We start from the raw sequence: 14,178 nt of genomic DNA, 5'->3' as shown, positions 1-14,178 counted from the left end.
ATCAAAGTTTCAGAACAGTGGATGTATTTCCACTCTAGACAAAGTTGAAAAATAGAAAACTCTTGAAATAACAGCTAAGAAAAAAAAGTGTTTGGATAGTGGAAGCCAGCAATCAAGAGAAGGAACTGGATACTTGCTTCAACAGTAAGTGTTCTTGAAGCTTATAAAGGCCTGCATTTCAGCTGTGAAAAGTCTAGTGATGCCGGGTGCTGTGTTGTAGGAAATAAAATTCAGGAGATAGAAAGGTGTCCTGGTTTCAGCTGGGATAGAGTTAATTGTCTCTCTAGTAGCTTGGATTCAGTATGCGAAGAATGTTGATAACACACTGATGTTTTCAGTTGGTGCTGAGTAGTGTTTAGACTAAGTTAAGGATTTTTCAGCTTCTCATGCCCAGCCAGCAAGAAGACTGAAGGGGCACAAGAAGTTGGGAGGGGACACAGCCAGGGCAGCTGACCAAAACTGGCCAAAGGGGTATTCCGTACCGTGTGATGTCATGCCCAGTACATAAACTGGGGGGAGTTGGCCTGGGGGGATCGCTGCTCGGGAACTAACTGGGCATCGGTCAGCGAGTGGTAATTGCATTGTGCATCAGTTGTTTTGTATATGCCAGTCCTTTTATTATTATTGTCATTTTAATATTGTTATTATTATCATTATTATTTTCTTCCTTTCTGTCCTATTAAACTGTTCTTGTCTCAACCCACAGGTTTTACTTTTTTTCCTTGTGATTCTCTCCCCCATCCCACTGTGTGAGGGGGGAGTGAATGAGCAGCTGTGTGGTGCTCAGTTGCTGGCTGGGGTTAAACCACGACAAAAGGATATTTAAAAGTTTATGGCTACATACGTAGTTCTAGCATTCGCACTACTAGGAATTTAAGGCCTCTTTCAGTAGGTTAGAGAAACCTCGTTGAGTACCTTCATGTTTTATTCTGCTTCAGTATGCAGAGCTTAGGTAAATTCATCATTCCATAGTAAAGACTTGGTGCCTCAGAACTCCAATTCCTATGTCAGAGAGGGCATTTTTAAAAAGGCAAATGTTGATACAAAAGTTGGAAGACGAGCAACTTTCTGATATAACAACAAACTTCAAGGAGAATAAGGTATTGCCCAAACTTTCTTTTGTATTTTGAAATCTCAGTTTCAAAGCGTATTTCAAAGACTTCTCTTATTTACAAGAACAAACCCATGCACTGGGAAAAAACCACCCACTGAATTCTTGAGGAAAAACACTAACTGCAAGCTCTGTTTAGGATCTGACCATTTACCCATGATGGTTAGCACATAGGATGGACAAGAACTACAGAAGTGTAGTATCTTTGGTTAGGCAGAAAGTTATTCAAATATTCTATTAGGAGATGGCCATATTCCAATATCTTAAGGTGAGTAGAGCCTAAGGTTTGCAACGAGTTATAGTGTCAGTAGAATTACTCTGGGAAATAAAAGTGTTCAGCGTAGGGAATTGTACCAGAATTTTATGCTGCTTAAAAAGTAATTACACCAGCTGTATGACTTCTATTTCCGCCCTTCCCAAGGACCAATGTTACTGTTCTCTGCAAATATAAGGTCAGTGCCTTCCTCGCAGCAGTGTTTCACCAGTTCTCCCGAACAGTCTGTCCTTGGCATTTGAGAGGTTAAAAAGAGCAGTATGAGAGAAAACTGTTCTCTGAAGACAGCACACACTGTAAAAGTCAGTGATATATTTTGGAGGAAGAACTAAAAATATGTCAAAGATAGTTGCAGGCAAAACAGAGAAAATGTCAGTATAAAGACAGGTCTCAAAATCTACAAGACTGTTTGCAGTGTTAGAAATATGTTCCCAAAAAAAGTCTTGCTTGACAGGTCATTGTTTACAATTTTTAACAATTAACATTGTCAGGTTGCAAAAGTGTGACTCAAAAGGAGAGGATGGCATTTGTGAGTAATGTATTGATCGCAAGGAAAGTTACACTTTCCTGGATTCACTTCAAAATAACATTCTTCTAATTGGCCTTGCAACCTGGAAGAAACCTCACAACATGCTTCCCTGGGGGGTGATTTACTGTGTAAATACCTGTGTAGTAAACAGACCTGTTAAAAAGAATCAAATTTTAATGCAGCAAGGTTGCCCTTTTGACAGGTCTGTACTGCCTAATTGTATCTAGAGAATGATCTGTAAAGGCAGCTATACATTTCTTTGTTATCTTACTGTATACTTATGAGAGTTTCCCTGATAACTAATCCAGGTGCCCAGATTCTTGCTTGAGCCGTAGCCATAATTCAATAATTCATTGAATTAGTGGTGTACAAAAGTGCCAAAGTAAGTGCGTCCATCCGGGTAAAGTCTTCATTGTAAAAAATTGTCGATAAAAAAAAGGGTTTGCAGCCACTTCTGCCTTCCTTCTCATCACCTGGGTGGGTGGTGTGTCCCTGAGCATGCTTGTGTGGGTCACATGAGGTTCAGGACTACCAAGATGGTACTGGGAACAAATTCTTCCCCGTTTGGTTGAACTTTATTCCATAAGCCATGCTGCTGCAGTGGTGAAGCTATTGCAGGGAGCAAAATATTCTGCAAAGTGCCATTCAACATGAGCCGTGTGGTTTCTTTTTACCCTTAAGGTCAGGCACTGTATTTTTAGTGCTCTCAACCCATACAGTTAGCAAGAGGACGAGCAGAGAGGAATGGAGCTTCCATTTCCTCTTTGTGCGCTTAAGAGCTCTCTCCCGTTTAATCTGCTGTATCATTAATTGGGTTCAGCTTCCTAATCACATTCCAGTTCGGGTGATTATTATATTTACCTTGCAGCAAAAATAATTTCCTGCTAATTAATTTTTACTTCCCGCTTAAGACTGCTTCGCTTTATACTCTCTAATGAACTTCCTCATCTATCTAGCATGAGGTGGTTGCATTTTATAATGTGTCATTCCTCTGGTGAACAAAATTATTCCTCCACATATTATATCTGGCAAACCATTTGGATACAACCAGAGGAACAGAGCTATAAAAATAACATATTTCCTCGCTCTTTTTTTCAAAGCTAATATTGGAGGAGCATTCAGAAATAGGTATGGGCACATATATGAAACAGGGGGTCATAGGCTCTCTTCAGGCAGTTCCAAAACCCTTTTCTGAACATGGACATTAAAGGGATGTGAAGAGCCTGAATATATGTAAAAGATAGTTGCTTTAAATTAGATACAAAGAAAATACAAAGAAATAGTAACTGTCTTTATTTTAAATATTTTAGTTAAAAAGATCTTTTTCTTTTGGGGAGATACATTTAGTTGTCGTGGCTGCAACAGACAGGCCAAAAAGCAGAGGTGGATACAAGGGGGTTTTTTAATTTGTTTAGTTTTGTGTATTAAGCAGGTAAGATCAATTAATAAGGAGTAGGTGCTTAAGTTCTTTTTGCCTCCATTGTAAAGACACATTGAGCATTGATTAATTCCAAGGATTTAATTGTGATACATAAAATACAATTTTGGTAATTTGTTATTTTGGAGGCTTTCAGATGATAAATAATGATGAGATAATTTAGTCTTTGGGTAAAAGGTAGCCCCACCTTTCTCCCAGCCGGAGACCCCTTCCTCAGAGCTAGACCGATGCAAACGTAGCAGATGAAGGAGCCTGCTCTCAGCTGTGGAAAAGACATGAGTTATCATACTACACCACCAGTGAGAGTATCAACAACTACCTTGTACAACTGGCAGTTGGAATAAATCCATAAAAATGAATAAACATCTCTCATTCTTTCCTTATGAAAAGGGAAAATTCGGAGCCATGTCAGCACTGCCAACAAACTAGCAAGCCGGCCCTAGCTGCTCACAGGGTGGTCTAACTTACTGTGCTAAATTACTGCAACCTAAAAATGAAGTTTTTCACTCCTTTTCCTGCTTGCACAATCTGGAATGGAAAAGTACTTCAAGAGTTTAATGATACTTTCATGGCATCTCTATCAGAAGTTATCACACCTTATATCTGAGTAACCTCCTGTGTGTATTCAATTACCTGAGCACTCGCCTTGTTGACAAAGAGGGCCTAGGTGCTTCTGTGCTGGCAACAGAACAACTGTGATAACAGTCACAATTACGTTGGCTCAGGGAAGGGGAACAAAGAGGTATGAGGATCTCTGCATGTCTCTATTGTGTTTCTATTGACCGGACCTATAGTCTGAGAAAGTCTCAGCACACCTGCTCTGTTCAGCCTCCTGCTCTTAGTAATGCAGACTTTTTCAGGCTGTGGCAAAGTGCGTTTGTCGAGTGCAGAGGGTCTTTCAACTTTAACAGGCTGTAGTTGAAACCCAACATTGAAATGAAGCTGCTATCTGGAAGTTTATAGTCACTGATGTGCAAGTGATGAACGGAACTATTGCACATTCAGGATGCTCTCCATAGCCTTGTAGTACATCATCCAAGAACTTTGGCTCGTTATTAATATCAGAAAAAGAGACTGCTTTTTAGCTCGCCCCAAGCGAGCCAACCCAAACATTGCAGCCAGGAGAACAAGTTTCCAAGTGATTGGCACAAATGCCTCTCTAAACAGTGCTACTTCCAGATCAGCAGAAACTACACAGCTTTTCTCAAGCAATCTTATTCTTAGGTGTGCAAAACTGTTTTGAAAGAATGGGTTATCAAATGAGATTGCTGTTAGCCGATTGCTATTATACCAAGCAGTTATAAATTTTGCTCTTATTTATCAGTCTATGTCAGACTTACTATATCCAACAGTTTTCACAGTACCTGTCTGCTTCTAGAACGTGTTTTAGTCTGGCATGGCTGTGGATCAGATGCTAAAGTCTGTCTGGCAGAAAACCTCCCCATCCTTCCTCCAGGATTACTCAGTCAGGACTAATTAGGAGTAGAAGACTTTGGAACTGGGTATCTGAAGAGAGAATACTATCACACTCTTCTAGGTGAAAAGTAAAGGCACAATGGAAGATAACCAAAAGACTGGGCAACCATCAGAAATGGCAGTCAACTAGAATGGGTGACCAACTAGAAAAAGGTACTACTTACATCTTTGAGAAAGGAGCAGATCCAGTAACTGCAGACCAACGTCAGCTCACTGCCTGCAATGATCATGAAGCACATCTTGTTGGGTGGTGCCTAGCCATCTGCAAATACATGAAGGACAAGAAAATAGTATAGGATGTTCATCACATATTTATCAACTGCAAATCATGTTTGAACAGTCTGATTGCCTTTTATGATGATGGTGGTCGAGGGAAGGGTGATGGATGTAACTTGCCTTGACTTTAAGAAGTTTTAGTCCCTGTAACATTCTCACTGGCAGACAGGGGAAGCATGTGCTGCACAAGAAGACTGTTAGATGGGTTGGGTTGATGGACTCAAAGGGTAGTTAATGGCTTGATGTCTGTTTGGCAGAGTATCTTAGGTAATTACTGGGGACGACATTAGTCAATATCTTCACCAATAACCTGGATCATGAGACAGTGTACCCTCAGCAAATCTGTGGATGATACTAAAATGGAGAAACTGGTCGACACATCAGATAGTATAGTGTCATTGCAGAGAAGCTCTAGGATTGGGCAAAATAAACCTCATGAAATTCAACAAGGAGTGCTAAATTCTGCACCTAAGCAAATAACCCCATGTACCAGTAAAAACGTGAACTGGCTAGCTGGTGCGCCATGAAGGATCTGCAAAGGTCCCAGGTGAATAGGAGGCAGCGGTGGCCTTTAATCACCAGGAGGGCAAACTGGACTGGGCTATGCTAGGATAAGAGTGAGCAGATAAAATGAAATTATGCTTTTTATTATGTTGGTGCTGCATACACCTCTAATTCTGCATTCAGTTTTGGGCTCTGCAGTTCAAGAAGGACACAAAAGCTGGAGTCAGTTTAGCAGAGGACTAGCAAGAGCTGTCACGGGCCAAAAGTATGTGATCTTTGAGAAGAGGCTGAGGAGCCTGGGCTTGTTTAGTCTGGCAAAGCAGCAGCTAAGTGGTGGTCTAATAGCTGCCCACAGTAGCTTGAACGTCAATGGCACAGATGGTAAAACCAAATTCCTCCTGGTACTGGCAGATGGTACAATAAGAGGCAACAGCCCCAAGATGCAGCTTGGCAGGTTCAGTTTGGACTTTAGGAAAAAAGTTATTCACCAGAAGAGTAGTGTGCCAATGGAGTAGCTTACCCAGAGGTGTAACAAGGGGAATTGTCCTTCTTGGAGTCTTCGACTTGGTTAGCAAAAGTGGTGTCTGACGTGGTACAGCCTTTGCAACATTTCTGTGTCCAACTAGCATTTCTGAACAACCTTCTGCAAATAAGAAACTTGAAGGAAAACTGGAAGAAAGAAAGATGATGTACCCACATTCATGGGCTTGACTTATATTCTCCTTCAGACTGATTTGCTCTTATGGTAGTGTATATACAGGCAGTGAAAGTAAAAATAATGACAATGCACTGGAGACAGCTATTTTGTCAACTGCAGCAGAAAACAATAACTTGAATAATCATAGGCCCCTAAATTTCCTTTATGTATTTTCTGTCAAGCTTAAGACTTAAACTAGACAGAAGCATTTCAGTCATCAAAAGATTAAGCTGAGGTGTTCCAGGAAAAATGTATGCTCAGGGCCTCAGGACAGACATGGAGGATATCCTTGGTAATTTTACCTGGGAAGATAATCCCGTCTTGCAGAAAAGGACACAAAGTGATAGAGGTCCTTTTCATGATGAGAGCCATGGATGCTGCATAAATGTACTTGCAGGTTTTTCTGTGCATATTGGGCACAAAGCTCCCTGCTGCTGGCCGGAGAGAAAAAATGATTGAGAAAAATCTTCTTAAGCTGGCCTTGTTACTGTTGCACGTCAAAACAGCCATTTGACAGCTTTAGATTTCACCAACAGAAATAGTCACTTGCATATCATTTTACTGACCTAAGATCACAGACCACTATGGTTTTGGCTATGTTGCTTCCTCCCATATGCCTGTGCTGAGGTAACAGGAGAGGCCAGTGTATGTTTTCTACTACTGTAAATATTTCTTGAACTATTTTTATATGGCTCATGTTGGGAATGGCAGAACAGCTCAAATTACATACTTCTCAGTCAATTAAGTTAAAAAGAAACAGGTTTAGTTCAGGTTGTTTATCAGGGCATTTAGCAGGGTCTGTTGCTGTTCTTAATTATTTGATAATTTGCAGGTCAGTGGTACTATAACAGAGGTTGTCCGTACTTTGGGGCAGAAATTGGAGGTGCTGCATAGGTGCAGAGGGTAAGCTGTGTTACAGACCCAGATTTCAGATGGACCTGCCTGTCTGTCCAGAAGAGAGGTGTAACAAAAGGCTTTATTTTCTTTGTGTTTTCCTCCCTCTTTCACAGTCCATGGTGCAGTCAAGCAAGTCCTGAAGGCCAGCTCTAGCTTTCACATCATCTTTTAAGCCTTTCTTAACACCTTCTCAATTACCGTGGAGGGAACATTGCTTGTCACATGGCACATGTTGTCACAGGGTACCAGTGTGATAATGAAATATTTCCTGTATGCATCCTACCAGGAGAGAAGAATCGCAGTTCTCCTTCTTACTACTATGATTTATCTTTTTTTTTTCTGACAAAGGCAGAACCTTGATTTCCAATTTATTTCTGGGCACCAAATTAAGTAACTGGATACTCTGCTTGAGTATATCTTTAATTACTATGACCAGGCAATTGTGTGTCTGCTGTTCTTTTAGAAAAACTTCTCCAGACTTTAAATGAAGAGAGAGAAGGCCCAAAACAATTGCAATGGAGAATTTGTTTACAGGCTATCACTAGAAGACACATAATGCTTCCCTTTATCATCACTTGTCAGAGCAGTGACAGCCTCTAAACCTCCTGCCCGTGCATTATTCTTTATTTGTCATCACCTGTGCCAACTCTTGCCCAGGCAGGTGCCTGGCATGTGTCAAATGTATGATTTATGGGTTCATTTGATCAACACTGTGAAGAAAAGAATTATGTATTTTCTTCTAAATTCCAAATTAGACATTTACTCCCCATATCTAGTTACAGGGGCTTTGGTTTCTTTCTATACAAAGTGCACCATTTGTATCTCACTGTAGGATTTAAATACTGACTTCTCTCTTTTGCCTAACTCTGAAAGTGAAATTTATGTAATATTACAGCATATAGATGAAAGCATCCTACCTCTCTGTTTTATTGTCATGGCAAGCCTGCTTGAACAGTTTCCTTTGGTAATAAATGGGCAGAATGCGTTGTCCCCTGGACATATAAAGGCCTTTTTATTACAGGTTGCTTTCTATTTTACATACCACATTATAATTTCTTTCAGAGAATTTCTTTAGAATTATAGTTTTGCTCTGACATTGATTGATGCATGTTTACTTGGGCACTTGAGTTTGCTACCTTCTAAATGTATATGTGTAATACATAGGTTTTGTGTGTGAGATGTTTCTTCTGGAGATAATATTAGCAACACAATAATTGGGAACTGAGAAAATGCAGTTGTACTATGGGAAATAAAATATCAATTGGTGTTCTCTTCTGTGAAGGAAATTTATGGAGTTCTGTGGAAAAGGGCAGTGTATTTTGATATTTTTTGGAAAAGACAAGGTTAAAAAAATCAAAATTTGTTAGTAATCGCAAGCACCTAGACCATTTGTTAATCAGAATTATTCCCATACAGAGAATTTTAAAGTCTTGTCTAGTCTGTTTTAAGCAACACTTGAGCTGTGAGATTCCCAGGTATTGTCTTTGTCAGAGCATCTATGTCTTCATGACCCCTGGTTCAAACATGGGCTCTTTTATTAAGTAGCTAGCCTTTAAAGTCAGCTGCTGACCACAGGTCCTGCAGAATTGCCGTTTTGCTTTTAAGAGTGTCACCTATGATAATACCAGTATATTGAGTAATGCGGGAGTGGCTTTAATGAGTCGTTCAACATGAAAGATGTGTTTTTACTACTTATACAAATAGTAGAAAATACGACAGTTTTCTTTAAAACTATTACTGTTCTACTGTCTCTGGCTGTTACTCTGTGTTTGTTTGTGCTTTTAGAGATTGGTAAGATTTGAAACAGATAGTGCCACAAGACATTGCAGGGTAAAATACAATATGGGAGCACTTTCATATTGATTTAAGTTAAAAAAATCATTACTTATGGATCCAAAAGGGATTTTTTCATCCACTTTAAGATATTTTCATTATCACAACCATATTGGAGTTTGTTGTTGAACTTAAATACTTCATGATGTTTTTGTAGTTATTGAGAATTTTTCCCAAATAAATTCCCAGACTCCCTTCTTGGCCAAATCTCAAAACTAAAGATATGGTAGGTATTGTCACTAGCATCTGTTTGACTATGTTATGACTTACTGTTAGGATATTACTAACATGTAGCTGTTTTTACAAATCTAGATACCTTCTATATCTCTAGTAATCCATATACTTTGATTCATACATATACCTGTCGCTTGTCTAACTGAGCTCTATAAAAATTAACACTTATTACTTTTGTTTCTTCCTGATTACTTCCAGATATGTTTAAATGAGGATGCATTTAGAATTCTGTGTGAACAAGACATACAATTTTATTTGTATACTTCTTCTTTTTTGTGAGTTGTTCTTTGAGCAACGAGGAGAAAATAATAAAATTATTCAATCGTGGGACTAATTGAGTAGATGAAAGCAATTTTGGGATATGTGATTCCAGCATCAAAAGATGTGCTGGATGTTTTAATGCAGTTCTTCACAAATCAGATGACATGCTGTCTGAAATATGCGAAGAGCTGTCTGAGAGAGAGGAAGGAAGGTGGTATAGAGAACTTTTGTTTGTTCCACAGAATTTCACATATTATTCTCGCTAAAAAAAAATTAAAATATTGAAAATTTGAGAGACCTCTTTTCCTGAGTTCACAAGGAACCCGAAGCAATGAAAGGATAGTATCAACTACCATTGATGTCATGGAGTTCAAGCTCCAATACAACTGATGACAATCAAATTATATTATTCAGCTCTTTTGTTATGTAGCAATTGATATAAGAACAGAAAAGAATGTATTGTAATATGATAGTTTACATCATTTCTCCCTGAAGTGTTTTCCTGAAGAGGTAGGGACTCAGCTTTCAGAATTTGTTCTTGCAAGATGCGAAAGGAATGAAATTTAGTCCTTTGTACAAGACTGAATTTTGCTGAATTTATGTGGCCCAAGACAAGTGATAACAATCAGAACGCATGAAAATAGCGCGTTTGTAATTAGTTCATTTAAACATCAGTGGTGACCATATTCAAACTGTCTATTGCAAGGGCCTTACTTTAGCCATTGTGACACCTATACTAGTGAAGGTCCAATTCAGGTATGCCGTGAATTTCAATACAGGTAACGGTGAGCCTACCAACACCATGAACAATTTAGGTTCTCCAACTGTCCTGGGTTCAGCTGGGATAGAGTTAATTTTTACAGGAACCTGGGAGGTGGGGGCATAGCCGGGGCAGCTGACCTGAACTAGCCCAGGAGCTATTCCATACCACGGGACATCATGTTCAGTACAGAAATGGGGAGCGGGCCGGGGGGGTGGTCTCTGTTTTCGGTGGGGGAAGTGGCGGAGCGTCGGGTCCCGGGTGGTGAGCAGTTGCACTGTGCATCACTCTTTTTGTATACTCTTTCATTAGTACCGTTGTTGTTGTTGTAACTTTTTTTTTTATTTTTGTGTGTTGTCCAAGTAAACTGCCTTTATCTCAACCCTCGAGGTTCCAGTTTCTTTTTCTTTTCTCTCCTCCGTCTCCTCCCCATCCCACCGGAGGGGGTGGGAGGAGTGAGCGAGCGGCTGCCTGGTCCTTTGGTACCGGCTGGACTGAAACCACGACACCAAGTAAAGCTCCTGCTTCCCTCCATCAGAGAGTTTAGGTGCTTCCTTGGTAGCTGCCTTCACGTACAAAGAGGGAAACTACCTAGAACCAGCTCACGGGGAGTAGTAAAGCAATCGCATCTGATACATACCAAATTCAGAGCTATATAGTAGGATCCTCTGATCAGCTGGAGTCTCATCAGTGAACCCATCTCTGAGGGTAGGCAGGTGAAGATGGATGGAGGATTTGCACTGTAGCCAAGGTGTTAAGTGCTTGCTCCCATAGTCGGAGAGCTGTATTCAGGCTGAGTAACCCCAATCTTTTTATTAGCTGATTGCACAATGTGCAGCAACGTGGTCTTGCTCTTGGTGCAGGGTTCCTATACATTATACAGTGCAAACAAACTTAAGACTTGTGGGTGGAAGAGGTCAGAGGAGAAGGGTTTGATGACCTTAGAGAACTACAGGAAATTTCCAGTGTCTAAGGACTAACAGTAGCCATGGTACCTAACAGATTAGGTTTGATTTACTTTGAAAATATGTAATATCCTGTCACTTTGAAACTGTTTCATTTTTCATGGCTATGAGATGATACAATTTACAACATAGAAAAAAATCCAGACTGACAGCCCTAACAGACTTTCTTATATTACCTGCAAGGTCTCTGTATCTTTGTTTTTAAGCTCTATTTCCCTTCTTCTGTATTCCTGCACTATGGGAATAGCCTCAGTGGAGCTCATAAAAACAGGAAAACAGTTCAATAAATATACACTTTAGACAGTCTTGCACGTGGGCACAAAATGATCTAAGACTTGATTTAACCTCAGTTCAGTCATGATACTGAATTGTAGCTGGTACCTTAAATGAGTCAGAGTGGCACACAACCCTTGTCCTGTGAATATGGTTGGTCATAAAAAGACCAGCATTCCTAGACACTGTACATCTCTTGTCATTGTGACTGTTGGGGGATTGTGTTGGGTTTTTTATTGAGTAAATAAGTAGCAAAACGGGATAAAAAAGGGATACCTCTTTTTCTCTTATTTCAGAATTTAAACGTGTATTCTACAATCAACCAGAGAGTAGAACACAAAAACATTCGATGTTTATCTGAATGTCATTTATTTATTTTTTTTTTGTCTCAGGCTTGGCCTTCCTCACTTGATCGAATACTTTTCCCAGGCAGTACTATGAACACAAATCACTCTCTTGACTCAGCAGATATCCGAAGTGTTCAGTTTCTCCTCCAGAAAACCCCAACCTGTTCTGTAATCCTTGCAGGCTGATGTTCCCAGGTCTCAGGCTGCTCCCTCTTCTGTGTCGGTGTACATCAGGATTCCTCGGTACAGAGAAGCATCCTATGCAGTACTCTCCCACTAAATACATAAAACTACACGCCAGTATTTCTACTCCTTCCCAATCTGCAGGTAGATTTGGAAAGTCTTGCGTGTTGGTCAGCTAGGAAGAAAAGGAGCAGAGACAAGAAGGAGCATGTGCAGGGAGCTCGGTTTCAGCAGAGCTTGATTTTGTTTTAACACAAGATCCTGTATTCTCTGCACTGCGACTTGCTTGCTTGCTATGTGTCAGCATTATATGCTCCAGGGTACTGCTGTGAGGTAGTCCTTTTGGGTAGTCCGTAGCAAACTTCTTGCAATCTGTAATGATGTAAGGTCTGGATCGAGGTCTGTACTGACCATACAAGTCCAAAGAATTAGTAACTGATATAAGAAGAAATCATAACGTGGCAAACCCATTTCAGTGAGACTTAGCTTGCGACCCCTAACATCACTAAATGTGGCTTATCGCCAATTTTAATTATTGGAGACTAAGCTTTCCTCTCCCTCTTTCCCTGCCAAATGAAATTACCAGATTTTTCCAAAGTAATGAGTCTGACAAGGTGAGGTGTTATATCAAAGACAAAGGATCAGGATTTCTGTTGTAAATGTATTTAAGAAGAGGCAAAACTGCAGGGTATTTTTTGTTGTTAGGTCTTTTTTTATGATTCTTAGTTTGTGTTTCTAGTCAGAAGAAAAAATGTTCCCAAAGATGCTGTTTTGTGATACAAACCAAGCCAGGTTATGCAGATAAGAGAACCTATCAACTACTCTACGTTTGCAGCTTAATTTTATTAGGAAGTCAGCTGTCTGTTTGCTTCACACTGGTATCCAACTATTAAGATCTTCCTTCATGTCTGTTTCCCTTCTCATTACAAGAACAATCTAATCATGCTAGTTTAACACTTACTTTTTAAAAATTTCATTCCTTGCATAGTTCTTCACAATCAGTTGATATAGGAAACCCACTTGGAAAGCACGCTGTTTATAAAGCAGCATGCCAGAATGTTTATCTGGCCTTGGGCTGCGGGAACCAGAGGATGGATGAATATCCTGCAGTTGTTTTGGCCATGATTATATCGTGGATGGCAGGTTGCCAGTAGCAACTGCAGTAAAAGGTCCAGAGTGCCAGTGTCTTCCTCTGTGTGATAAAGCAGAGAACATTTGCACTTTCCGAACTGTCTCAGGGAGGATTTGTGGCAGATTTTGGAGGACTCGAAGTGATAAGAGATGGAAGTAGATAAGCTGCTTGCAGGTTGCATACCAACCTGTCCTTCTGTTGGCTCCTCCAGGCCTGGCACCACTGACGCTTTTTTTGCCCTTCTTTCTAGAACATTTAAAAGAGAAGCTGGAGGAATACATGGTCCGTTTTGCCAAAGTGAGGATTGTACGTACCAAGAAACGAGAAGGGCTCATTCGGACCAGACTGCTAGGAGCCTCGCTGGCTAGAGGAGAAGTCTTGACATTTCTGGATTCCCATTGCGAAGTCAACGTGAATTGGCTGCCTCCCTTGCTTAGTAAGTGTATGAGCATTCATCAGCCATTGAAATGAAAGCGTACAGCGTAGCTCAAGCAATCGGAGCCGTGTCCCTCAATAAGTAGGACATACACTGTATAGAAGTATTTGGAGCTCTGCTGCAGTGTCTAAAGAGTCAGTATGCGAGAGAACTCAGAAATGCGGGCAGCTCCATTTGATGGTTCTTGTGACTAAAGAACTGGTAAAATTTTAAAGTATCACTTTGGCCTATTAGAGTTACAATTTATTTTATTATTACTACTGCTGAATACACTTCTAAATCTAGTATTATGCTATGCCCTTACTATACACCTGAAAACTTTTGTTATGCAGGTATTGTACTCCTTCCTAGTCCTCCACGTTCCATTAAAACAGCTTTTGCTGTAGATGTATCCAAGACCTCAGAGTTAAATCCAGTAACAACTGCATTCACAATAGGAAGCTGAGAAAGAATGATTTGCTATTGACTGCTTTGCTGGATTCCAGCTGCAGCTGGCAAAGTTCCATTAGTCAAAGAAATGGAAAGAATCAATTGTTGTAGTCTCGGATATCA

The 14,178-nt window shown here is 40.2% G+C and overlaps 1 protein-coding gene across 1 annotated transcript in view; it reads left to right on the top strand.

Moving 5' to 3' along the window:
• Window positions 1-14,178, top strand: part of GALNTL6 (polypeptide N-acetylgalactosaminyltransferase like 6) — a 505,186-nt gene that overhangs the window by 403,008 nt on the left and 88,000 nt on the right. Inside the window, exon 5 of the mRNA XM_049834367.1 lies at window positions 13,441-13,626. Within this exon, the coding sequence (XP_049690324.1) occupies window positions 13,441-13,626 (186 nt within the window). The remainder of the gene's footprint in view (window positions 1-13,440; window positions 13,627-14,178) is intronic.

Source organism: Accipiter gentilis, chromosome 3, assembly GCF_929443795.1.
Source record: "Accipiter gentilis chromosome 3, bAccGen1.1, whole genome shotgun sequence".
Taxonomy (NCBI): domain Eukaryota; kingdom Metazoa; phylum Chordata; class Aves; order Accipitriformes; family Accipitridae; genus Astur; species Astur gentilis.
The sequence above is the reverse complement of the archived record's forward strand: the minus strand, read 5'-3'. Positions and strand labels throughout refer to the sequence as shown.